At 48.3% G+C, this 26,877-nt stretch overlaps 1 protein-coding gene across 3 annotated transcripts; it reads left to right on the forward strand.

Annotated features, from left to right (window-relative positions):
• The first annotated feature begins 104 nt into the window (after positions 1 to 104).
• On the forward strand, positions 105 to 26,877 carry TRIM3 (tripartite motif containing 3). 3 transcript variants are annotated; one of them, XM_019632486.1, is made up of 12 exons: positions 110 to 308; positions 8,263 to 8,427; positions 17,218 to 17,449; positions 17,674 to 17,825; positions 17,997 to 18,177; positions 18,449 to 19,181; positions 19,285 to 19,388; positions 24,357 to 24,524; positions 24,711 to 24,879; positions 25,152 to 25,222; positions 26,195 to 26,335; positions 26,451 to 26,877. In XM_019632486.1, the coding sequence occupies exons 2-12, from the start codon at positions 8,297 to 8,299 to the stop codon at positions 26,601 to 26,603; spliced, it is 2,235 nt and encodes a 744-aa protein (XP_019488031.1). In that variant the 5' UTR covers positions 110 to 308; positions 8,263 to 8,296; the 3' UTR covers positions 26,604 to 26,877. The 3 variants fall into 3 exon arrangements, with proteins under 3 accessions (XP_019488032.1, XP_019488031.1, XP_019488030.1); XM_019632485.1 differs by having other exon boundaries at positions 110 to 282; XM_019632487.1 differs by lacking the exons at positions 26,195 to 26,335; positions 26,451 to 26,877 and adding an exon at positions 25,890 to 26,188 and having other exon boundaries at positions 105 to 282.

Below are 26,877 nucleotides of genomic sequence, written 5' to 3' on the forward strand. Positions count from 1 at the left end.
TCTCTAGGCCATACCTCTTTCGTAGGCTCCAGCCTCTTTCCAGCTGCCAGCTGGGCCTCTCTACTTGAATGCCTCATAGGCACCTCAGATTTATCGCCCCTCCCTCCGGCCTGTGCGGCGGGGTCCGGCGGCGGCTCCGCGCGAGGACAGGCGGAGGCGCGGGACGTGGGGCGGCGCCGCGGGCAGGGCCAGGCGGACGGGCGCTGGCAGCGGGGGCAGCGCCGCGGGCCCCTCCGAGTGGCCGCAGTCCAGGGCTTGGCCCTGCCATCCTGCTCCGCCGCGGTGAGTGCGACGGGCGGCCCCCAAGGGTGCGTTTGTATCCCTGTCTTCCCTGGTCCAGGGCCGGGTCCGAGCGGCCGTGTGTCTATCCGAGGGTCTAGGGGTGGGGGTACAGATGCTTTTCAAAAGCTGTGCCTGTCTCTGTCCACGTGAGGCGTGTCCATGTCTGTGAGAGCAGTGGGGGGATTCTTCGGGCTGTGGCTGCTCACGTGAGGTCCATGGTTGAGGGGGGAGACGCGGGTGGATGGGTGATGGTTCCCTGGAGAAGCGCTGGTTTTGGGAGCTTGTGTATGTTGGCGGAGGGTGTAGAAGCTGCGCCCGAGGGTGACGGTGTGTGTGTGGGGGGAGCGGGGGGGTTGCTGAGTGGGACTCTGGAATCTTGTGGCCCAGCTTGTCTGAAGGGTTCCTTTCTCCCTAGTGCAGACACTTCCACCTCTTGCTCCCCCCTCCATCCTCCTCAGGCACCAAGAGGCCCACCAGCCAGGATGGAGGACACTCTTTCCTCCTCTAGTACTGCTCCATGAACAGGAAACCTCATCCGGAGGCTGTTTCTTGTAGGAAAGGACCCCCTTGGTTTCCCTGCAGCTTGGGCCCTGCCTGGAGGACCCCAGGCCCCTCCCTGGTCTGGCCTCCTTCCTTCTGGACTTGGCTACAGATCCTGGGCTGCAAACCTGCAGGGACAGATGGTTGCAGGTTGGAGGGGAAGGCTGCACCCAGGGAGGTCATTCTGACTGAAAGCAGGCCCTAGTCTCATTCCTGGTGTGGGGGTCTCTCATGTGGACAGCATGAACCCAGGACTGGCCCTAGTAGGAAGATGAAATCTGGGAGGTTGGAGCAGGTGCAGAGGTCTTTTTTCACAGGTCTCCCTGTGTGTCTGTCCAGCTCTCTAGTGCCCATTCACCCGCTAAGCAGGGCTCTGATTTGCTGCAGAATTGGAATCAGAGCTGCAGGCCTGACAGGTGCCCTGCCTGCCTCTCTTGGCTTGTATACCTCCAGTGACAGAGCACTTATTACCTTCTGCTGAGGGAAAACTTTATATTAAGTGGAGGTCTTTTTTCTTGGAGCTTTGTTCACTTATCTTGTTATTGCCTTTGCTTTTGCCTGTCTGTCTGGTGAGAAGGAACTGCAGTGATTTAAAAAATGTCTCTCCTGTCACCAGCATATACTGAGCACCCTCTGTGTGCCAGGTACTGCCTCAGCCACTTAGGGGACAATGGCATTCTTGCTGAGAAAAGAGCTTGAGCAAAGGCCCATAGTTAGGAGAGTACAGCCTGTGTTCAGAAAAACAGCAAAGCCGTAAGGCTAGAATAGAGGGTACCCAGAGGGAGTGTCATGGGTAACTCAGCAAACATTTATTTTGGAAAGGAGGTGGGGGCAACTGCAGCCATCCTCTAACACACCTAGCCTTACTGTGGAAACCTGCAATCAAATACTCAAGGTAGTACAAGATGAAGTTTAAGCATGAGTACATATTGCAATCTGTAGGGACCTTTGCCTGGAAAGAGAATCTTGGGAATCTCAGCCTTGGGGAACCCCCCCAATTTACATAAAGGGGTTGAAGTAGGAACTTGCCCAGAGTCTTACTTTGCGTTAGTGAAATAAGTGACAGTCAGAACTAGCTTCTAGGTCTCCTGACCTTTTTTAACCTAGACACATTTTAGAGGCAGAATCAAGGATAAAGAATCATAGCTTGTATCTGAAAGGTGAAAGAAGAGGAGGAATTGAGAAAATTCCCAGGGTTCTGGCTGGTGTGGTTAGATGGATGGTGGTACCTTATATTGAGATGAGAAACACAGCAGGAAGAGTAGGTTAGGGGGAAATGAATTAAGTTTTAAACTAGTCTCCACGCATCTTCCTTGTAGAGATGTTCAACATACAGTTGGATATACAGGTCTGGGGTTCAAGGAAGTTTTCTGCCCAGGAGATAAGGCTTTGAGGGCCATTAGCAAGTGGATGGTAACTGAAACCCCCAGAGATGATGAGATTTCCCCCCGCAGAGTTTGAAAGTGAGAGAAGAGGCCTTAGAACAAAGCTCTGGGAAACTAAACATTTATGGAACGGGCAGTGAAGGAGCAGCCAGGGAGCAAGTGGAGAACTTCTATCCAGTGATTGTGAAAACATCAAGTGCAGCCTCTGTCCTTGTGCTCTTGCTCAACTGGTCCATGTTTCTTAACTTGTCATGCTTCTGTTCCTTCACTCAGTTTTCCCAGTGCACCTATCAAACTCCTATTTGTCCCTCAAGAGCCAGCTTATATATTCCTTCCTCTGGAGGCCTCTTCATTCTCTTCCACCAGCTTGTGACTCAGATACGTCCTCCTCTTTGAGCCATAACAGTTTGAATATGTCAATATCATGACACTTATCACACTGCAGTTATGTATTTCCATGTCTGTTTGCCACACTAGTCCGAAAACTTGTGAAGGACAGGGTGTGTGTCGCTTTCAGCTTTGCATCTCTAGTTCCCAGTTGAAGGGTCTGGTCCAGAGTGTGCCCAGGGAAGTTTGATTGATATGTTGATCAGCTGATCAAATGGTTCATTCACCTGCGCAGTCTGGCAGTGGTGGGGGAGGTGACGCTGTGAATGTCATCACTTTCCTTCCTTGCCAATCTTATTGAAAGGATTCCTTGGCTTTGAGGACTTGACCTCCTCCTAGGCTTCGTCTATTCCAGAGAAACCCCAAAGACTGTAACCTGCAGTCATGTGTCATTTTGCTGAGGCCTCAAATAATCAAATACACTTGGAAGCTAGTGAACAGGAGTGAGTCATGGTAGGAAGCAAGTATGCCTAGCTCTCTTGCATCCACTTTTTAACAATGCTTTGGTCATCCACCTCCAGCCACAGCTGTGTAAATCTGGGACTCTCATGAGGTTGCAGGAGGAAGTCATGGGGGAAACTAGATGCTGTTTGAGAATTTGGAGAAACTGAAAAGCCTGCAACACATCCTTTGCAGATGTTAAGGATCTGGTGGAGTCAGCACTGGCCGTCTTCATTTGCTCACAATCAACTTCCTCCTCAGCCTCCTGGATCTGGCTTCTTCTCTTCCAGCCCCTGGAAACTATACTTCCTGAAGTTGATGACAGCTTCTCCTGGGTTTTAGATCATGGGACCTTTCTGCCGCATTTCACAATGAGATCCTTCCCTTGTCCACGAAGCTTTCTCCTCCCTCAGCCTTCATAATCTCCCGCTTCCCTGCCCCGCCTGCCTCTCTGACCACACCTTTTCAATCTCTTTTTGCAGGCTTTACTTCCTGGGCGTATCTCTGAAATGTTGAGGTTCCTCAGGGCACAATCACAGGCTCTCCTTTCTCATCTTGGGGTGATATCACCCATTTCCATGGCTTCAGTCACCATCTCTACACCCAAGACTTCCAAATCCTTATCTCTAGGCCATACCTCTTTCGGAGGCTCCAGCCTCTTTCCAGCTGCCAGCTGGGCCTCTCTACTTGAATGCCTCATAGGCACCTCAGATTTATCTTTTTAACACTGATCACTTTCTCTGTTTCTCTTCCAGAGTTTCCAAGCCAGGAAACTAGAAATCAGCTCTAATTCTTTCTTTTCCCTCTGCTCTTCACATCACACTAACCAGCCATCAAGTTCTGTTGATTCCTCTTTATGAAATCCCTTTCTCTCATCCTCCCCTATGCTAGTGCCCTAGTCAAGACCACCATCATCTCTCCTCTGGAATATTATGGCAGTCTCTTAAACATTGAGGACAGGGCATTTAAATTGTTTAAATGCATGTTCCCAGGGTTTAAACCATTGAAATCAACTTTTATACTGCGTTCCTTTAAAAATTTATAACAAATTCGCTATTTTTGTGAACTGAAATTTTCAGGAAATACTCACCAAAGACCCTAGTAGTGCTTGAGGGTGTGATACTTTTGGAAACATTCCCCCTTAATGTATAGATGCAAATCTGCGTCACCGGTCCACGGTGTGTTAACTTCGCACCCGTGTCCCCTCTAAACTATTCTCTACACAGCAGTCAAAAATTTACTATTGTGGCTCTATCGCTCTATACTTAAACACTCTCCACCCCACCCCCAAAAGGGTTCCTTTGCTCTTTGGGTGAAGCCTTTATCCCCTAGCAGGGAAGGGTAAAATCTAAACTTCTTAATAAGGCCAATAAAGCATTGTGTGGTCTGGCTCCTGCCAAGCACCCAATCTCGTTTCTCAGCCCTCCCCTGCCCCAGTGTATGCTTCAGTCTCCTGATGCAGAAGGCACCATGCTCTCAGTAACTCAAACTCATGCTGGAGCGCTCAGCTTGAATGACACTTTCTTTAGGGGAATCCTCTTGACTTCCAACCTTCAATACCCCTCTCCTCCACAAATCGAGGTTAGGTGACTTCTATGCTCCTGGAGCAATCTGTGCTTTCCCATCATAGCCCTCACCATCTTGCATCGCAGTACTCTCTTTATTAGACTGGAATCCATGAAGGCTGAGCTGCAACTATTTCTCTTTGTATGCCCAAGCCTAGAAGAGGTGTTAAATGAATGCTGAATGGGGAAATGAGGTGCCTTTAGAACTGAGCCATATATGATAGGTGGGATAAGGAATACAGAGACAACAGTAGGCAACCTGAGGAAAGAGGGTGAAATCTCAGCTCTGAGTTCAAGGTCTTCCAAGTGTCTGCTGTGATAAATAGTCTACTTTAAACCATCACCTACAGAACCCCGGGGGCAGATATCTGGGGCCCGGTGGGGGTAGGAGAGGTGGGAGTAGGAGGACAGGAGAAGGGAATCCCAGTGATCCAGGTGGGGGTATGGCCTCAGCAGCTGCAGGCCTAGTAAGTCTGGGTGGGTGGGGGAACTGAAGCAGGAAGGGGAAGGGGGGGGAGGAGCTGTGGGACCTTGGATGTAGCCCAGTCTCCGCCCCTGTGTGACGGGCTGGGAGAGCCCCTTGGGCTGGGAGAGAGGCGGAGTCTGACATCAGCTGCCCCAGCAGGGCCCAGTGGGCCACTCCTACTCTTCCTCCCAGCCCTCCCCTTCACCAGACCGAAGCCTCAGCTTGGATCCTGCCTCCTGTTCCTTCTGCCAACCCTCCATCTGTCCTCCCTCCAGCTATGTTGTCCTTGTACTAAGTCTCCAGATTCAAACCCGTCACCTCTGGAGAGAGCACCTCAGAATCCCAGTGCTCACATCAGGAGAGGATGCACTCAGGCATGCCCTTCCTAGCCTACCCATGCCCACCCTCACTCCCACATGAGGCACATGCAGCCCAGTCCCTTTCCAGCCCCTCCCCAAACCTGGAGAAGTCTCTGGACTGGTCTCACTGCATGCACACATGCATTTGTTCATCCATTATCTTTAGAAAGGCCCATGATGCATCTAGCTGGGCACAGACAGTGGTGACTTGCTCCTGGTTATTGCCTGTTTTGAAGTAGTCCAGCTGTCTTTCTGCCTCCCTTCATGGCCAGATTTCTCTCATGAATTGTCTACATCTGCTGTGTTGATGTCTTTATCCCCACTCATTCTTCAGTCACTAACCTGGCTTCTGCCCCTGCCACCCCACCACGACCAGATCTGGTGGACGTCTTTCAGTCTTCCCCTTGCTTCCCCACTCCTTTCCTGAATCACTCTCTCCTCTTGATTCCCTTGGTCCCACACTCCCTTGGCTTTCCTGCCATTGTTCTGGGTTCTCCTTTACTCTCCGCTCTCTGTCCCTCGGCGGTCTCATCTATTCTTGTTGCTTTAAGTGCCATTAATATATCAGTTCTTCTAAATCAATAACCAGCACAAACCTCTCCCTGGAGCTTCTATATTGTTTCTTACTTGACATCTCTACCTGAATATCACAAAGGCACCTCAGACTTAGTGTGCTTAAAATAAAATGCCTCAAATCAGTTTCTCAGCTTTCACCATCGCTGTGCACGGCCCACCATTTGCCCAAGGGAGAAACCTGGGAGTCATCATTAACACCCCTTTTCACCTCTCACATCCAGTCCATCATGGTGTCCTTTTGATTCAACTTCATGGGTATCTGAAATCAATCCACCTTTTTATCTATAGCTCTGCTAATACCCAACATCATCTTCCTGAAGAACGGGGGTAGGCTCCTAACTGGTCTCCCTGCTTCTACCCCTCCAATTCTCAGAGCTGCCAAAGTAGCTTTTTAATTTATTTTTATTTTTTGTAAATTGCATCATTTCCTTCCCAATTTAGGAGAAAATCCAGATTCTTAACATCAAGGTATTTCTTGATCTCATTTCAGCCTACCTTCCCAAGCTCACCTGTTGCCCTTTATTCACTTGGCTCTAATCACATTGTCCTTTCGGGTTCTCAGCCCTCTGTCTAAGAAGTTTCATTCCTGCTGTTCCTTTAACCTAGAATGATTTCTCTCCGTCACTCTCTGATATCCCTATCCTCATCCCTACCATTTTCTTCCCAACCCTCAAAGCTTTGCTTAAAAGTTACCTGCTTGGAGACGCCTTCCCTGATCGCCCAATCAAGAAAATGTTCTTTCTCAAAGCATCCTTTTCTTCTTTATAGCACTCTCCTCTCCCAGTTTGTAATTATGTATTTATTTGTTTATTTACTTCTAAAATATCTGTCACCACCTCCCCACCACAGGGACAGTGACCATATCTGTATTGTTTATCACTGTATCCCCAATGCCTGTACAAAGTAGGTACCTAATAAATATTTGTTGTATTACTGAAATAATTCAATAGATATAGATTGACCCTCTCTCATGCTCTGTGCTAAGTGCTAGGAATAAAAATATATATACATATAATGCCTGCCCTCAAGAACTCTGCATACAGTGCAGGAAGCAGAGGAGTAACAGGAAAATTGTAGTTTAGTATATAGGGGCTAGGATGGGGGAACTACAGGCTGCAGTGAGACACAAAGATGGAACACCTAACCCAGACTTCGGGAAATCAGGGAAGGCCTTCTGGAGGAAGTGACATTTCCATTGTGACCTGAAAGATAAGTAGGAGTCAGCCAGGCAAAGGGGGGCTTGGAAGACTATCTCAGGCAGAGAGGACAGAATGTGTGACTGCCCAGAAGCAAAAGAGAACAAGAAGTTTTCCAGGAACTAAAAAGAAACCAGTGTGACTGATCATAGAATCATGAGACATGAGGTTGTAGAGGGAGGTATGGGCGAAGCTAAGCCTTGTTGTCCAGTTTAAGGAGTTTGGACTTTGTCCTCTGGACAATGGTCTTTGTCCTCTGACAATGGATAACCGTTGAAGGAAATTTAAATAGGGAGTTAGGGACAAGATGGAATCTGTTTTAGAAGCTTCATTCTAACTGCATGGGGATGGATGAGAAGCACAAGTGAGGAGACAAGGATACCAGTTAGAAGGCTATTGCCGTTATCACAGGAGAGAATTGGTGGTGACCTGCATTGGGGGCAGCAGCTGTACAGTTGGAGAAAAGGGGATAAGATATTTGGGAGGCAGAATCCACAGAGCTGGATAGTGATTAGATGTGGGAAAGAATGCAATCCCGGGCAGTTGTGCTGAGAGGTGGGTCAGGGCATAGGTGGGAGGGCTGGAGGTAGCTAGAGGAGAGACACTCCATCAGAAAGGTCTCCTGGAGGAGGACTTGGGGGAGGCAGAGGAGATGAAAGATGGGGGTATCGGTGAGAGTGGGCATCGTTGTACCATGTGCTCGACATTCACTGTTGCGAATTCTCAAAACAACCACTTGAGGTGTAGGGATTGTTATTCCCATAATTGCAAATTAGGAAACTGAGGCTCAGAGAGGTTATATGAATTGTCCAAGGTCGCATAGCTGGTAAGAGGCTGAACTGGGGTTTGAAACCTGATCTAACCCTAAGTCTGTGTTCTTAACTAGAGCAGCATGCTCAGGAGTCACTCAGCCCACCTACTCACCCTGCTCCTTCTGCATCATCGCCTGTCCTGCCCCTCGCAGGGAAGAAATGGGGCTAGCTCTCTGCAGGGGATTTGCGTGGTGGGGATCCTGTGGCGAGGGAGTGCTGACTTCCCAGGCGCTGACCATCTCTCTTTACACAGGCTGCTTTGAGTGGCAGGAGCCATCGTGGACACCATGGCGAAGAGGGAGGACAGCCCTGGCCCGGAGGTCCAGCCGATGGACAAGCAGTTCCTGGTGTGCAGCATCTGCCTGGATCGTTACCGGTGCCCCAAGGTTCTGCCTTGCCTGCATACCTTCTGTGAGAGGTGAGGGGTGTGTATACTGGGAGGGATGAAGACCTTGCAGGCCCCCCTGAGGGGGAAGTGACAAGTGTAAACCTATTAGAGGTGAGGGAAACCTGTGTACACACGCAGGGGAGCAGGTGAACCCCAACCTGCAGGAGATGAGGGTTTGATGTAAGAACCCATGAGAGGACCAGAAGCTCCTGACACTGGGCCATGGTCCCTGCCCAGAACAGGACCGTCTCTGCCCTTCCCCAAACCCCAGCGCAGCCTTCGACAGCACCAGAGAAATCAGACAGAGCTGAGACTCTCAACCAGCTCTGGTACCAGAAGAGTTTGTGACCAGTGGAAGGATATTTGAAGCTAGGTCTGTCCTTCCCTGCCCATCCTCATTGTTGTCCTGAGGCCCTGAGTGAAAGGCAACCTCTCCTAGCCTCTAGGCTTCTATCCATTATTCATTCATTGCACAGATATTTATATGTCAAGCAACTACTATGTGCCAGCCCTGTCCCAGGCACTGGGCATACAGTGATCAGCAAAAAGAGATATATCTTTGCTCTTAAAGAGCTTACAGTATAGTGAAGGAGAAAGTAATCAAATAATCATACAGCCAGACTACAGGTAATGCAATATCGCACCCTTAATAAGTGCTGCTAATAAAGTGCTAAGCTATGAGAGCTTAGCGTCTAGGATCTTACCATTTGGAGAATCAGGGAAGGCTTCCCTGAGGTGTGATCCGGAGGCTGAGTAGGAGTGAACTACGTGAAGGGAGTGGTAAGAGCATTCCAGACAGAAGGAAGAAGGTGGGAAAAGGCCGTGTGGCATGAGGGACTGTGTCAGGTCAGAGGCCGAGAGGAACCCCCGGCGCAGCTGGAGCTGTGCTTGTGTGATGGAGAGTGGCCAGGGGTGAAGCTGGAGAGGAAGGCTGAGGCCAGGCCATGTGGGGCTTCGTGGACCTGCTAGGGAGCTTTGCCTGTACCCGGAGAGTCACATGAAGCCTTTGCAGGGTGTTAAACATGATCGCATCTGTATTTGGACAAGGTGCTCTCTCCGGCCCTCGGCCCTCGGCCCTCATTGCTCTGTCTTGAGTGGCCTGGTCTCTGGGTCCTGTCACCATTGCTTCCACCTAAGCCTGCCCTTCCCTCTGCTTCCTGCCTTCACTGATACCTGGTTCTGCCTTAGGGGCTCTGCTTCCCTGTGAGCCCTGTTCTTTAAGATTCCAGCTCTATTGCGCTCTCGTCTTCATCAACTGGAAACAGTCTCAGCCTTCCTGCCCATTCTAAGGTCTTCCATCAACTTGGGTGACTTTATTACCCACTTATGCCTCTTGGTTCTTGACTGTTTCTCCGGGGACATCCTCCATACCATCTCAATCATACTCTTTCCAACAATGCTCTGTATCTTGCCATCAGCCAGGATAATACCACTTCTTCTGGGTGGTAGGATTTAAACTCCAGTGTCCTACTCCTGGCTCGCATTACTCCACCCCCAATACACCAGCTTTGACTGGAGCTTGATGTCCAGCCTCTTTGACTACTCCCTTTCCTCCCAGCCGCCAGATCCCTCCTGGCCGCTCTTTTTCTCCTACCCAGCCTGGATCCTGTGGCTGTCCATCTGACCGACTGCCACAATTCCCTCACATCTTTGTCCTTTTCTAAACCCCTGTGGCAGAAGCTCAGTGCCAGATCACTAAGCTGTCTCTGCACCTTCTCCTATGCTCAGATCACTGAGCACTCCTGGAGGAAATCAGTGTCTGAGAAATTATAATAATAGCTACCATGTATTGATTGCTTTCTATTTGCCAGGGACTGGCAAAGTGATTTCCGCGTATTCATTTACTTAATCTTCACAACAGATATTTTATTACCCCCATTTTAGAGTGGAGGAAACTCGGGTTCAGAGCCATGAGTAATTAAGGAATGTTTCCACAGCAAGTAAATAGTCGAGGTCTGAATCCAGGTTTGACTGCAAACCCTTCACTCTTTTTTCTTTTTTATTGATGTGTAATTGACATATACTATCCTATTAATTTCAGGTGTATATCATGATGACTTGATGTTTATATACATTACAAAATAATCCCCACGATAAACCTAGTTACTGTCACCAGGCAAAGTTATTACAGTATTATTGACTATACTCCCAATGCTGTACATTACATCCCTGTGACTTATTTATTTTATAACTGAATATTTGTACCTCTTAATTCCCTTCACCTATTTCACCCACCCACCCCTAACTCCTCCACACCCTGGTAACCACCAGTTTGTTTCCTGTGTCTGTGAGTGTGTTTCTGTTTTTTGTTTGTTTGTTCATTTGTTTTGTTTTTATAGATTTCACATGTTTGTGAAATCATATGGTATTTGTCTTTCTCTGCCTGACTTATTTACCTTAGCATAATACTTTAGGTCCATCCATGTTTTCTCAAATGGCAAGATTAATTCTTTTTTATGGCTGAGTAATATTCCATTGTGTGTATATGTGTGTGTGTGTGTGTATAATATAAAATATATGTATATATGTGTGTATACACACACCCCACATCTTTATCCATTCATCTATCATTGGACACTTGGGTTGCTTCTATATCTCGGCTATTGTAAATAATACAGTAGTGAACCTAGAGGTGCATATATCTCTTCAAATTAGTGTTTTCCTTGTCTTCTGATAAATACCCAGAAGTGGAATTGCTGGATTGTATGGTAATTTTTCTTTAATTTTTTGAGGAATTCCCGTACTGTTTTCTATAGTGGCTGCACCAATTTACATTCCCACCAACAGTGTAGGAGGGTTTCCTATTCTCCACACCCTCATCAACACTTTTTCTTTGTCTTTTTGATAATAGCCATCCTGACAATTGTGAAATGATAACTTGTGGTTTTGATTTGCATTTCCTTGATGATTAGTGATGTTGAGCATCTTTTCATGTGCCTGTTGGCCATTTGTATGTCTTCTTTGGAAAAATGCCTATTCAAGCACTCTACCCACTTTTGATAGGGTTGTTTGTTTTTTTGATATTAAATTGTGTAAGTTTTTATATATTTTAGATATTAACCCCGTATCAGATGTATAATTTGCACATATCTTCTTTCTTTCCTTAGGTCGCCTTTTTGTTTTGTTGATGGTTAACTTCTCTGTGCAAAAGCTTTTTTAGTTTGATGTAATCTTATTTGTTTATTATTGCATTTGTTATCCTTTCCTGAGGAGATTGGTCCAAAAAATATTGCTAAGACCAATGTCAAAGAGCTTACTGCCTTTGTTTTCTTCTTTGAGTTTTATGGTTTTAGGTCTTATATTCCAGTCTTTAACTCATTTTGAACTTATTTGTGTATATGGTGTAAGATACTGGTCCAGTTTCATTCTTTTGCATGTAGATGTCCAGTTTTCCCAATACCATTTATTGAAGAGACTGTCTTTCCCCCATTGTGTATTCTTGCCTCTTTTGTCATAGATTAATTGAACATGTCGGCATGGGTTTATTTCTGGGTTCTATAGTCTATTCCATTGATCTATGCATTTGTTTTCATGCCAGTGTCATATTGTTTTGATTACTATAGCTTTATAGTATAGTTTGAAATCAGGGAGTGTGATACCTTCAGCTTTGTTCTTCTTTCTCAGGATTGCTTTGGCTATTTGTGGTTCTACACAAATTTTAGGAGTCTTTGTTCTAGTTCTGTGAAAAAATGCCATTAGTATTTTGATAGGGATTGCATTGAATCTGTAGATTGCTTTTAGTAGAATGGACATTTCAACAATATTATTCCAATTCATAAGCACAGTTTACCTTTCCATTTATTTGTGTTGTCTTCAGTTTCTTTCATCATTATCTTATAGTTTTCAGAGTACAGTCTTTGACCTCCTTGGTTAAATTTAATCCTAGCTATTTTATTCTTTTTGATATAATTGTAAATTGTTCTCTTAATTTCTCTTTCTGATAGCTTATTATTAGTGTATAGAAATGCAACCAATTTCTGTATTTTAATTTTGTGTCCTGGTACTTGAATGAATTTATTTATTACTTCTAATATTTTTCTAGTGGAGTCTTTAGGGTTTCTATATATAATATCATGTAATCTGCAAATAGTGAGTTTTACTTCTTTTTTTCCAATTTGAATGCCTTTTATTTATTTTTCTTGCTTAATTTCTGTGGCTAGGACTTCCAATAAGTTGAATAAAAGTGGTGAAAGTCTTATTCCTGATCTCAGAGGAAAAGCTTAGCTTTTCACCATTGAGTATGATGTTAGCTGTGGGCTTGTCATATATGGCCTTCATCATGTTGAGGTACGTTCTGCCTACCCCAACTTTGTTAAGAGTTTTTTATCATAAACGGATGTTGAATTTTGTCACATGCTTTTTCTGAATCCATTGAGATGATCAAATGATTTTTAACCTTCATCTTGTTAATGTGGTATATCACACTGATCGATTTGCAGATGTTAAACTATCCTTGCATCCCTGGAATAAATTTCACTTGATCATCATGTATGATCCTTTTAATGTGTTTTTGAATTTGGTTTGCTAATATTTTGTTGAGGATTTTCTTATCTGTATTCATCAGGGATATTGGCCTGTAATTTTCTTTCTCTGTGGGGTCTCAAGTTTGGTTTTGGTCTCAGAGTAATGCTGGCCTCATAAAATGAGTTTAGAAGCATTTCTTCCTCTTTACTTTTTTGGAATAATGTGAGAATAGATATTAAAACTTTAGTAGAATTCACCTAGTCCTGACTTTTGTTTTTTGGGAGTTTTTAAATTACTGATTCAATTTCATTACTTGTAATAAGTCTATTCAGATTTTCTATATCTTCATTATTTAACCTTGGAAGGTTGTGTGTTTTTAGGAATTTATCCATTTCTTCTAAGTTTTCTAATTTGTTGGAGTATAATTGTAGTATTCTGCAGAGCTCTTAACTACTACTCACTCATTTATCTTTTGGTCTCTGCTCTTAAAGAACTTATGTCCTAGTGGGCAGTGATAGTACACAAGAAAATTATTAAACAGGCAAGTCACAGCTTGTGCTACGTGTTTTGCAGGAAATAAAAGGGAGTAAATTGGGGTGGTTGGGCCAGGGACTCTGTTCTACATAGAGTCATCAGGGAAGGCTTCTCTGAGGAGGTGATATTTGACCTGACACCTGAGGATGAGAAGAAAATAGACATGTGCAAATTGTTCCAGCAATAGGAAAATCTTTGCATTGTTCCATGCAAAGGCTTTAAAGGATGAGTAAATGGGTAGGTTCAGAGACCAGAAAAGAAGCCAGTGTGGCTGAGTGAGGAGGAAAGTGGGATGCAGCGAAGTCCAAAAGAGTCAGGACAGTTAATGGGGGAGCTTGGCAGTTTAAAAAAGTGTTTGGATTTTATTCTAAGTGCAATGGAAAACCATTGGAGGATTTAAAAAAAATTTTTTAAAGCAGGGAAATAATGTGACATAATTAGATTTTAAAGCCCTGGCTGCTGTGTTGAGAATGGAATGTAGAGAAGCAAGAGTGTAGACAGGAAACCAGTTAGGAAGCTATCGTAAGCCAGGTATGTTCAACAAATAGGAAGCAGGTCTTGATGAGTCTGAAGGTATTTTGCAGGGGAAACGCCAGAATCAGTGAGCTGGGAAGAGAACGACAAGGAAACGGAGTGGAATGGTTGAAACGCAGATTTCAGAGTTCATGCAGTGACAGGTGATGGGATGTACATGGGTGGTGGTGGGAGCATGGGAGTGGACAGCTGAGGTGAAATGGAGGAAAAGATCACTGGGGGTGAGGAGGTCAAGGAACTAAGAAATCCTGATGGTAGATGGGTCACCTTATAGATGTCAGAGCTACTGGAACTGATGGCAGGAGTGTGTGTGTGTGTGTGTGTGTGTGTGTGTGTGTGTGTGTGTGTGTTGGAGTGTGTTGGAGGCGGGTAACAGAAGAAGAGAGTAGGCCAAAAGAAAGGCTTCAGTGAATGGGGAAGTAACCATTAAGTCAGCAGAGACAATAACAAGAAGGGGTGGTATAGATATTAGGTTGTCAGAAAAGTCATGACACATTTTTGCAACGAAAAACATAGAAAAAATACATCATGACTTTTCCGACAACCCAACAGAAGGCCCAAGGAACTGAAGAATAGTTTAGAAATGTTCCAGTTGGGGGCAGGAGGACTCAACCTCACCTTCTGGCCCTAAGGAATGTTGAGTATGAGACCAAAACCACCCTCTACTTGAGAAGATGGCAGGAAAGACTAGGTCACAAGTAAGTTAATATTTGTGAAGCACTTAGAATTGTGCCTGGCACACAGTGTTTGTTAAATAAATAAAAACTAATTAGTTCAGATCAAGAGGTGTGAAAGAACAATAACAGAAGAAATTGAGGATATGGGAAAGTTTGCACCATGCATATCTTGCCTCCACAAATTCACTGTCTCCAAACATGCTGCGGTTAGTCTGTTTCTAGTAAGCTTCCTCTTCTCCTCCCTTTGGTGACTAATTCCAGCCCTCTCAGTCTCCTCAGTCCCCCCTCCTTCACTCTCAGCAGCTGCTCTTGCCTGAGGCAAGTTAGGCATACTCTGACTTTGCTCCCTGTGCCCAACACCCACCTCTCTTTTCCTTCTCCATTCAGAGGATGGGGTCCACTCCTCCTCTTCAGGCCGATCTGAGCCAACCCCTCCCATCTCTAGACCTTGTCCCATGTCTTCTAGTCTCTTCCACCTCTCCTTCTATACTCGCTCTTCAATTTATAAACATGCTCAAAGGTCCCATTAGAAACAGATAATAATTGTCCTTTGTGCCTTTGTCCCTCTTAGCTGCCATTCAGTCCCTCAACCCCCTTCTTACTCAAACTTCCAACCTCCTGTTCACTCTTCAGCTGGCAACAGTCAAGATTTCCTTCCCCTACTAATCCACTCTGTTTTCCTTACACAGAAGTATTCTCACATTTGCCAGATTTGATGAGCATTTCCCAGTCCTTACGTTCTCTGGCTCCTCAGCTGCTTCTGACACTAACTACTCCTTCTCTCCTTCTAGAATTGGGATGCTCACTTTGCTCCCCTGACACTTTCTCTCTCCCTACTTCTCTACCTGTTTCTCTTTGCTCCCTTCATTCAGTATTTGCTGAGTGCTCTGTCCTGCTCTTATCATTGTCTACCCCTTCTTGGCTGACCGCACCCTCTCTGATGGGTACAGAGGCCATCTCAATGTCGATGGCATCCTCATCTCTATCTCTAAACTGCCTTATCCCCAGCTCTCTACAGGTCCTCTCTACCTGGATGTTCACTGTTACAGTAAACTCAGCCAGATCAAGGCTGAATTTCCCTGTAAGCCACTCTTCTATGTTTCTCATCTTAATGAATGTCACCACCATCTACTCAGTGATCTAAGCTAGGAACCTGGGAGTCAACCATTTCTCATCTCTCACTCCCCATATCTAATGAGACAACACCTCCCAGTGGCTGTATTTCTTAAATACTTCTCAAATTTGTTCCACCTTAGTCTACACTGCTACTGTCTGAATCCAGGTCTTCTCATCTCTTGCTTAGACTATTGCAAGAGTATCTTGGTTAAACACATGCTGTGCCTTGGATTTGGATCCAGGCTCCAGTGCTCACTAGCTTTGTTGTTTTGGACCACTTACCCTTTCTGAGTCTGTTCACATCAACAGAAAAGTGCACAGCTTAATAAATGGTAACTGGATGATGACCCTCCCACCCCTTATCTGCTTCTCGTCATATTCAATTTCACCTTCTACCCAGAGGCAGTGAGGAGGAGCTTGAGAGACTGTGAACCTGGCTGGCCCATGCTCCTGTGGCTCCTTTGTTGTTGCAATGACTTCTGAGCTCCTTGGCGTGGCCCGCGAGGCTCTGCACAGCTGCCCCCTGCCTCCCCCTCCAGCCTCTTCTTACCATTCCTTGTCTTGGACTTGGTCTCCAGTCACATCAAGCTGTTTATAATTCCCTACCCACACTGTGCTGTTTCTGTTCGCCCTCTGTCTCTGGAACACTCTTCCTCTTCTCCCTGCACCTTTTTTTGATCAGGCTAACATTATTTATCCAGGAAGATTTAGCTTATATCACCTCCTCTGACACCTTTCCTGGCTACTCTCCCCACCCATCATGGGTCAGATGCCCCTGCTGTGCATTTCCTCATCAGTGCATCTACTGTACTTCTCATATTAAATCGCCTATAATATATAGTGTTTTCTGGGAGTTAGGCATATAAGCCCTTTACATTTAATCTTCCAATACCCTGTGAAGTCTGTACTGTCTCTATCTTAAAAGGAAGAGTCCTTGGCTTATTAAAGTTAAATAATTTGTCAGGGGTCACAGAGTATAATGAAACTGATGTGGGTATTGAATCCAGATAACCTAGCTCCAGGACCCACACCCTTAATCATTACACTGTCACATTTCTGTGACTTCTCAGCAGACTGGAGGTATTTTAGAGGTAGGCACTGTGCTTTATCTTTGTATCCCCAGAACTTGGCACGAATTTGGCAAGAGTAGGCAGTCAGTAAATGTTTGATGACCGAATGAAATGCTAGTTGCACATTTTCTATGAGGACTTATAAACACCTGTGAAAGGTGAACCTGTGTTTGTGCACACTGTGAGGAATGCAGATATGTTGGCTCTTTTGAGAAAGGTCAGGGTTGTGTTTCTCCTCAGTTGTAAGAGATGAGGCCTTTCATACCTGCTGACAGGGTAAGATGTGTGTGCCAACCAGAGAGGTTTCAAAATGAAGTGTAACGGATCACCTGTGAGGAGAGGGGCAGCACCCAGGAAAGGTGTGAGGAGGGGTGCACTGACGCCTCACCCACTCCTTCCTTTCATTCCACCTCCTCCCTGGCCAGATGCCTCCAGAACTACATCCCTGCCCAGAGCCTGACGCTGTCCTGTCCAGTGTGTCGGCAGACATCCATCCTCCCCGAGCAGGGCGTCTCGGCACTGCAGAATAACTTCTTCATCAGCAGCCTCATGGAGGCAATGCAGCAGGCACCTGATGGGGCCCACGACCCCGAGGACCCCCACCCCCTCAGTGCAGTGGCTGGCCGCCCCCTCTCCTGCCCCAACCATGAAGGCAAGGTGGGCCCAAGCAGGCCCAGTGAGGCCAGGACTTGGGGTGGAGGGGAAGGAGAGGTTGGGGGAGGGGCCGAGTGGCTGTGGGTGAGAGAGTGTTTCTCTGAATAAGTGGTCCAGGTAGGGGGTGCACCTGGAAGGGGAGGGGCAAAGGGGGCAGATGGGGGAGGAAAGGGGCAGAAAAGTTTGGTGTGTAGCTGTTTGCCTGACTGAAGTTTTTATGCTGCCAGACGATGGAATTTTACTGTGAGGCCTGTGAGACGGCCATGTGCGGTGAATGTCGCGCCGGGGAGCACCGGGAGCACGGCACAGTGCTGCTGCGAGACGTGGTGGAGCAGCACAAGGCGGCCCTGCAGCGCCAGCTTGAGGCGGTGCGCGGCCGGTAGGCACCTGGTGGGAACCTGGACTGGTAGGGCCATCAGGGATGGTATCTCAACAGGGGCAGGGGAGGGACCCTGGGGAGACAAAATTCTTAGGGCAGGGAGACCTCAGTTAGGGGATCTCTTGGAGGGTATCTCAAGCTACCCCAGTATGAAATATTTCTCCTCCCCAGACTGCCACAGCTGTCCGCAGCTATTGCCTTAGTCGGGGGCATCAGCCAGCAGCTGCAAGAGCGGAAGGCAGAGGCCCTCGCCCAAATCAGCGCAGCCTTCGAGGACCTGGAGCAAGCGCTGCAGCAGCGCAAGCAGGCTCTGGTCAGCGACCTGGAGGCCATTTGTGGGGCCAAGCAGAAGGTGCGTCTGTTCACCCTTCCCTGTCGCCGTCCATCATGAGATGGCCTTACTGCCTCCATGTCCCTGCTTTCCACACCTATGCACCCTTTTCCCTAGTCTATACTTTCTGCCTCTTAACATGGCCCCACAGGTGCTGCAGGCATCTGTGTCCGTTGCCCACCCTCCCCCTCTTGTATTTCTTTCATGCTATAGTACTGCAAGTTCTTCAGGAATCACAGAGACCCCCTCTGCACCAGTCTGCTCACCCAACCTTCCTTTAACCCGTCCTCAGGTGTTGCAGACCCAGCTAGACACACTGCGCCAGGGTCAGGAACACATTGGCAGTAGCTGCAGCTTCGCAGAGCAGGCCCTGCGCTTGGGCTCGGCCCCGGAGGTGTTGCTGGTGCGCAAGCACATGCGAGAGCGGCTGGCAGCGTTGGCGGCGCAGGCCTTCCCAGAGCGGCCACACGAGAACGCGCAGCTGGAACTGGTCCTTGAGGTCGATGGGCTGCGGCGATCGGTGCTCAATCTGGGTGCACTGCTCACTACGAGCGCCACTGCACATGAGACGGTGGCCACCGGTGAGGGCCTGCGTCAGGCGCTGGTGGGCCAGCCTGCCTCACTCACCGTCACTACCAAAGACAAGGATGGGCGGCTGGTGCGCACTGGCAGCGCTGAGCTGCGCGCCGAGCTCACGGGCCCCGACGGCACGCGCCTTCCTGTGCCAGTGGTGGACCACAAGAATGGCACGTACGAGCTGGTGTACACTGCGCGCTCCGAGGGCGAGCTGCTCCTCTCGGTGCTGCTCTACGGCCAGCCCGTGCGCGGCAGCCCCTTCCGTGTGCGTGCTCTGCGTCCCGGGGACCTGCCACCTTCTCCAGACGACGTCAAGCGCCGGGTCAAGTCTCCTGGTGGCCCTGGCAGCCATGTGCGCCAGAAGGCGGTGCGGAGGCCCAGCTCCATGTACAGCACAGGCGGCAAGCGGAAGGACAATCCCATTGAGGATGAGCTTGTCTTCCGCGTTGGTACAGACGGCTGGGGGCGGAGCCAGGCTGGGCTGGGTCCAGGCAGGGAGCATCAGAATGCATGCCAGTGAATTCTTTTGTTTCCCCCATCCTTTTCCCACAGGCAGTCGAGGAAGGGAGAAAGGGGAATTCACCAATTTACAGGGTGTGTCAGCAGCTAGCAGTGGCCGCATAGTGGTAGCAGACAGCAACAACCAATGTATTCAGGTGAGCTCCTGTCTAGCTCCCCCAGCACCAAAATAGAGGTCCTCTAGCTACAGCCTCCTGAAAAAAACTATCGGTCATCTACTCGAAGATGAAACTCTACAGATGGTACCATAAATCATAGCACTATCGTTCACTCATCCACTTTCAATCTCTCCCACTGGCCACAATAGGAACCACGTTGAGCTAGGTACCAGGGTTCACTGTGCTGGCAGCCTCTACCTCCCAGGCGGTGGCTCAGGCCAGACCCTCTCCTGGACCCCAAAGATCTGGCTTATTCTTCCTTCCCCTCTTCCTCAGCTTGAGCCTCCACCTGGCTGGCTTCCGTTCTCTCCTTTTCACCACCACGTGGTCAGAATGAAGACTCTGTCCTCCCTGCTATCTTTCAACATACCTTCCTGGCTCCGGAATATAGCTTGTTTGCACTGGTCTCTGCAAACATCGGGTTGACTAGACAGTCAAATAGGGGTAACTTGTGAAAAGGGATGTCTTCTAGTGGCTAGACTAGTGTAGCCTCACTGGTAGGTGGTCCTGCACCTGGGCCTCCCACCACCTCATACACCTAATTAAAGCATCCGACACACAAATGACCGTGGCCTTTGCTACACTTCAAGCTCCTTCAAGCCAGAAAATACGGTTTTTCTCTTTCTATTTGTTGTAGTGAACCAGAGCCTAGTGGAGGGCACCAATGTGGTAGACACAGCAGAGCCGTTAAAAGTTCAGGCTCTGAAACCAGACACCTGGGCTTGCATCCTAGCTCTGCCACTTACTGACAAGTCATGTGACCTCTCTGAGCTTCAGTTAACTCATGTGTAAAATTAGGAAAAGAATACCTCATAGGGTTGCTGGGAGCATTAAATGATATCACGTACTGTGCCTGACACCTAGTGAACCTTCTCATGTTAGTTAAAAATATCATTGTCCAGGTGGAAGCTGTAAACAAAAGCCAGGGGCAGGGAAAGTGCTGGAGGAGGTTGTTCATGCAACTGGAAGGCTCCCAGTTGGGCTGGAGGTAGATTACTATTAAAAGCCAAGTGGCTGAGGTCACGTTGTAAATGGTTTTGGAGAGGATGCTGTGGAATTTGGAGTTTATCCTGTATAGAATTGTTTCAAGCGACCCTGAACTTCAGTTCTTGGAAACATTTTATCAGGTAGCAAGACTTTTTCCTGAAGATACTTAGAATTTAAACTTCTTCCTGACCTGCCTGACTATCCTTGTCACAGCTCCAGCTCTGCCAAAGGTCTGTCACTTCAATGTCAGCTCCTCCCTAACCCCAGCTTTCCACCCAGCAGGCTGAAGGGGCCAGGAACTCTTCCATGACTGTATTCCCAGTCCGGTCCGGGCCACCTTTATTCCCATCTTATTCCTTGGAGCAGAGAAATGGAGAGGCCCAGGTTAGCACAGGGAGGGATTTGGACCCAGCCTGGATAGTGAGGAGGAGAGGAGATGAACACGAAGGAGTGTGGTGCTGAGGCCCTACGCGGTCACTCCCTCTACTGCTGCTGTGTTCTCTCCTCCTTATGCCGGGGATACTTTCTTGCACAAAGTTGAGATTTGGTAAACCTTTTCCGGCATTCATACACACAGGTGCTCACATGCTCCTTTGTCTCCCCGATGAGGGGCTGTGCTTGTCCACTGTTTCCGGGTGGGGCATCGAGAGGGAGAGCCTGGTACAGCTCCCTCCTCTTTCTAAACACCTGCTAGTCCTACGGCAGCCTTCCTTGCTCTCCCTCCCAACTGGACCCAACTTACTAGCTGCCAGGAGCCTGGCTCTCAGATTCCAAAGCTGAGTTTTTGCTTCTCCTACTCTGGAGGCCTCAGGCCCTCGTATGGGCTGGGCTCCCAGGTGAACTGTGGCACCCCTCAATTCATGAGGATTGGGGTCCTCACGAACTTCTCCTCTTTTGAATCTGTCTATGGTGAAGGCTGAATGAAGAATTTGATTTGACAATTTGTGTAATTAATTGTCCTAGTCCAGAAATTTTATCAGCTCTTCTATGAAAACTTGCCAGAATATTAATCACATTTTCCTCTGGGCCCTCAGCCTTTTGCTATAACACTTTTCATACTTTACCGGAATCACTGTTTTGTTTTATTTTGTTTTAGTCTCTCCCTCATTAGACTCAGAACCTGAAGTTACTGTGGTGTAGGGGAGAGATATTAAGGACCAAACTAGGGCACCAGCAGATTCTAGAGATGTTAAGGAAGCAAATATGGCAGGTTTTGGTGAACCGTCAGATGTCAAGGCAGAGGGAGGAATCAGGAATGGCAGAACTTGGTGCACTGGGTAGGTGGTGTTGCCATTCAGGAGCAGGTCTAGGCGTAGTTGATGCATTCACTTTCGCACGTGTTGAGTTTGAGATTGTTGTGTGGCATCCAAGTGGAGGTGTCCAGTTCTAGTCTGAGACTGAGCTGAGGAATCCATTCATTCACTGAATGTCTGCTGTGTGCCAGTTGCTATACCAGTACTGCAAATGCAGCCACCAACAGCAGACATAGTCCCTGCCCCACCTAGAATTTACATTTTTAGAAGAGGACAAAGATATTTAGTAGTTATTTAGTTACAGAAGTGACAGTTGTTATGAAGAGAGCCATAAAGTGTATATCATGGAGACCTAACTGTATATATATATATATACATTGATTCAAAGGTGGAGTTGGTCATTAAAGTCTTCTCTGAAGAAGTGACCCAGAAATTCTGAGAATCGAAAGGTGAACAGGATTTGGCCAGATGTAAGGGGTGGGATAGGATAGGATAGGACAGGAAGAGCAAGATACCCCCCACCGCAGGCCTCATCAGTTTTGAGTTGGAAACTGAGCTGCTCAGACTGGAGGAGGCAGATGCATGACCTCACCGCTGATCTGGTGGTACCTTTTGGTCTCTCTCATATCAACTCTTTAGCCCATGGTGCCTCCCTTCTTGTGCTAGTAGGGGCTGACCTGCCACAGGGGGACCAGGGTAGAATAGGTGATGGTATGGTGGAAGGTCTGCATCAGGAGGGAGTGATGTCTGTTGGTGGGACCAGTTCAAACAGTCCCTGCAGGCCTAAGAGATGGGGATGGGGTGGGGCAGAGGGCCCAGCTCACTAAGGATGGAGCCAGTCTGGATCAAAGAGCAAAGCCACGGCCCAGAACTTGAGTTCTCCAAGACTGCTCCTGGCTCTGATTTATCTTGTGTCCCTGGAGCCTATAACAAGCAGTGTGTGAGACTTATGCAGTGAGTGATGTCTTGGCTGTGAAGGAGAAGCAAGAAGGCTTAGCTGTAGAGGCAAGGGGCATGGAAGCAAATGCTTTTAAGGCAGAGAGTCCTGAGCATGTTAGGCGGCTAAGGTGGAAGAGAAGGTGAGAGGTGGAGAGGTTCACTGTCCTGGGGGAAGGTTACCTTGTCAATTCTGTAGCCTGGATGGGGCTACTCCTTGCCCATTTCCTTCCTCCCCCACTCCTTTCTTGTCTACTACTAAGTCTTGTTGCGTCTACCTCCTATATGTCACTTGAGTCCGTCTACTGCCCTCCAGCAAGTACCCTGGTCCAAGTCGTCATCCTTTCTCACCTGGACTGCTACAGCAGCCTCTGACTGGTCAGCTAGCTTCTAGTCTTGATTCTACCCTGTAGCCCTAGTGCTCTTCCTTAAAAGCACCAATGTGTTTTTTCCAACACCACCAAGCAATTCTTCAGCTCTCAGTGGACACTGACCAGATGTCCTACAAATTTAACTCAATTCTGACACTATCTACCTGGAGATAGCATCACATCCCAGGTTAAGAGCTTAGTCCCATAAGACTGCCCCCACTTCGGATGCCAATTGCAAGCCCAGGTTGTCACCTGTACTTCTGACCGACCAGCTATAAGTTGGAAGTTCTCACAACCCCCTCTTTGATTAATTAGCTAGAGTGGCTCGCAGAACTCAGAGAAACATTTACTTACGTTTACCACTTTACTATAAAGGATTTGATAAAGGATCCAGATGAACAGCCCGATGAAGAGGCACCTAGGGCAAAGCCTGGGGAGTCCCTAGTGCAGGAGTTTCAGTCCCTGTGGAGCTGGCTTGCACCATCCTCCTGGCACCAGCCCAGAAGCTTGTCAAACCTTGTTAAAGAGTTTTTACAGAGCTTAATCTGCGTGCGCGTGCACACACACACTTTCCAGAGGTTAGTGGATAGGGCTGAAAGTTCCAACCCTTTAATTATTTGGTCTTTCTGATGACCTGCCCCATCCTGAGGCTCTCTGGGGGCCCCACTTGAAGTCACTGCCATAGCCTAAGCTCAAAGGAGGCTCCTTCTGAATGACAAAAGACAATCCTATCACTCAGAAAATTCCAAGGCTTTGAGGAGCTCTGTGCTAGGCACAGAGGACAAAGACCAAATATATTGGATTGTTGGAAAAATCATGACATATTTTTTCTATGTTTTTCATTGCAAAAATGCATCATGACTTTTCCGACAACCCCATATTTCTTACTACACCACAAAAGCAGATCTCAGTTTATCACTCCCCTGCTCAGAAATTTTCAGTGAATCCTCATTACACCCAAGATAAAACCTGACTCCTGTTGTTCACAGAAATGCTCCTTGCAGTCCAGCCACATTGGACAAGCAGGGCCCATACTGGACTCTGCCTTTTGCGTACTCTGCTTAAATGCCTTTCTTACTCCTTCTGGACTGGCCGACTTCAGTTCATCTCTTGGCATCCTTTTTAGCTATTAGCTCAGATATCCTCTTCCCTTGGAGTCCTCCCTGAGCACTTCCCCTCACCTGCTTTAGTTTCTTACTCATCCCATTCACACCTCTGCTACATGTCCCATAAGGTCTGCCGTGTCTGATTCTTCTGTGTGCCCCTCACATGGTGCCAGTCAGTGCTTGCTGAATGACCGAATGAATGGGGGGTTTCCTCCCTCAGGATCCTGCCCCCTTCCCCCTGTGCCCACAATCTCTCCCCTCTTCTCCTCTCCCTCCCTTGATCCTCTGCTTCAGGTTTTCTCCAATGAAGGCCAGTTCAAGTTCCGCTTTGGGGTCCGAGGGCGCTCTCCTGGGCAGCTGCAGCGCCCCACAGGTGTGGCAGTGGACACCAATGGAGACATTATCGTGGCAGACTATGACAACCGTTGGGTCAGCATCTTCTCCCCTGAGGGCAAGTTCAAGGTGAGAGCCTTACTATCACTACACTCTGCAGCCCTGGTGACTAGCTGAGGTGACAATTCTAGTGCCTCCTGGTGGTCAGAGCCTGACTGGTCCGTCCCCAACCCAAGGTTCTGCTTTGGTGCGAGGCTGGGACTACTGTCCCCATCAGGCAGGATGAAGCCCCTAATGCGTATCTCCTTTCTCCAGACCAAGATTGGAGCTGGCCGCCTCATGGGCCCCAAGGGGGTGGCCGTTGACCGAAATGGACATATCATTGTGGTCGACAACAAGTCTTGTTGCGTCTTCACCTTCCAACCCAATGGCAAGCTGGTTGGCCGTTTTGGGGGCCGTGGGGCGACGGACCGCCACTTTGCAGGTATTGGAGGACAACTCAGAGATCTGTTCTTATACCCCAGTCCCAGAGAACACTCCTGCATACCCCAGCTCTGAAGACCCCTCCTCCTGTACCTTGGCCCCGGACGACCTGCCTCCGTTCACTGTGCTCAGCACCATAACCCTAGAGGCCATTTCCTCAGCCCCAGAGACTCCACCCCTCTCCTAACACCCCGTATTTTTCATCCCAGATATTCTTCCCCATTCCACTCAGTATCCCGGCTTGCTTCCCGGGGTACCACTTTGTATTTTCAGGGCCCCATTTTGTGGCTGTGAACAACAAGAACGAGATTGTAGTGACGGATTTCCATAACCATTCGGTGAAGGTCAGTGTCCTGCCTCACCTCTTTTTCTCCCCCTTGAGATCACTCATTTGAACAGTAAACGTTTATGACATGGCTACTCTGACCCAGGCACTAACTATACTAGAAGCTGGGGATACAGTGATGAATACAGCAAACACTGTCCTTATCTTCTTCTTATACTCCAGTAGGGAAGAGAAGAGGTAACTAGCATATTACAATATGAGAGATCCTGTGATAGGAAGTTCAGGGAACTGTGCGAGGGCAGAGCAGAAGCATTTGACTCAAGTGAGACTGAGGGAGACCTGACGCACCGGTGGGAATTAACCAGAAGGTGGAGAAGGAGGAGGGGATTTGAGGCAGAGGGAACTGGAGGAGCCAAGAACTGGGGGTGGGAACCTCTATGGCGTGTTCAAGAAACTACAGATAGTTCAGACTGAATTTGTGAGGATGAGGCTGGGTGCCCTTTAACGGGTTTGTTGTCTTCTAAGATCTGTGGGGAGTTACAGAAGGATTGAGGGCAAGCGGGTGATACAATCCTCTGTGTCTTAGAATGATCACTCTGGCTGGGGCAAGACTAGTAGCAGGGAGATCAGTTTTTTGCAATAATCCAGATAAGGACCATTGCAGTGGCAATATATACCTAGGGTACAGATTTGAGATAGAATCAGTGGTTGTGTTCATTCATTAGCTGCCAAGCAGAGGAGAAGATGGCGTCAAGAATGACTCATGGACGAATGGGTATTGCCAGTCACCGAGAAAGAACGGAGAACGGCTTTCCCAGGGAAGATGGGCTGTTAGATGTGCTATACCTGGGGGACATTAGCTAGAGATGCCCAGTAGGCAGTGGGGTGCGTGAACGTGAAGCCTGGGAAGAGCTGGGCTGTAGCAGCAGATTTGGGGGTCCTCAGCCCTGGGGCTTCACCCCATCCTCCCCTGAGGCCCTGCCCTCTGCCTGAGGCCAGGTCCCCAGCCCCCCGCCCTTTGTCCTGTCAGGTGTACAGCGCCGACGGAGAGTTCCTCTTCAAGTTTGGTTCCCACGGCGAGGGCAACGGGCAGTTCAATGCCCCTACAGGAGTAGCTGTGGACTCCAACGGGAACATCATCGTGGCTGACTGGGGAAACAGCCGCATCCAGGTGCGTAAGGCCCAGCAAGTGAGGTTTCCTACTGTGCCCCAGGCACACCCACACCCCCAAACTGCGTCTCGTCTGCCTGTGCTCACCTCTCCCTCGTTCTCCTCTCATTGCCCAGGTTTTCGACAGCGCTGGCTCCTTCCTCTCCTACATCAACACGTCTGCAGAGCCGCTGTACGGCCCACAGGGCCTGGCGCTGACTTCAGATGGCCACGTGGTGGTGGCCGATGCTGGCAACCACTGCTTTAAGGCCTATCGCTACCTCCAGTAGCTGCACAGGGGCCCTGCCTGGCTCATGGAGGGACGGACATAGGGGTGATTGGACAGGACGGTCTGGCTCGGAGTTGGGCTAGACCTGGCAGCACTGAATGTGGGCTGTGGGCGTGGGTGCGCCCGTGCCCTCCCTCTTCCCGTTTCCCAACCCCACGGTTGCACTTTATTTATTCGGTTCTTGCTTTGGTGACTGGGTGGGCCTGGACTGTGGTCCCAAGGATGTGTGCAGAGCTTCACCCTCCCCCCTTACACACCTCCTTTGTCCCCTCGGT

The sequence above is a fragment of the Hipposideros armiger genome, unplaced genomic scaffold, assembly GCF_001890085.2.
Source record: "Hipposideros armiger isolate ML-2016 unplaced genomic scaffold, ASM189008v1 scaffold_1146, whole genome shotgun sequence".
Lineage (NCBI taxonomy): Eukaryota > Metazoa > Chordata > Mammalia > Chiroptera > Hipposideridae > Hipposideros > Hipposideros armiger.

Bases quoted from the DNA above. Each gene is read 5' to 3' on its own strand.
- TRIM3 (XM_019632486.1), top strand. From the start codon at position 8,297: ATGGCGAAGAGGGAGGACAGCCCTGGCCCGGAGGTCCAGCCGATGGAC. The intron at 17,826-17,996 runs GTAGGCACCTGG...TCTCCTCCCCAG, and splicing joins CTTGAGGCGGTGCGCGGCCG to ACTGCCACAGCTGTCCGCAG. The intron at 26,336-26,450 runs GTGCGTAAGGCC...CTCATTGCCCAG, and splicing joins GGGGAAACAGCCGCATCCAG to GTTTTCGACAGCGCTGGCTC.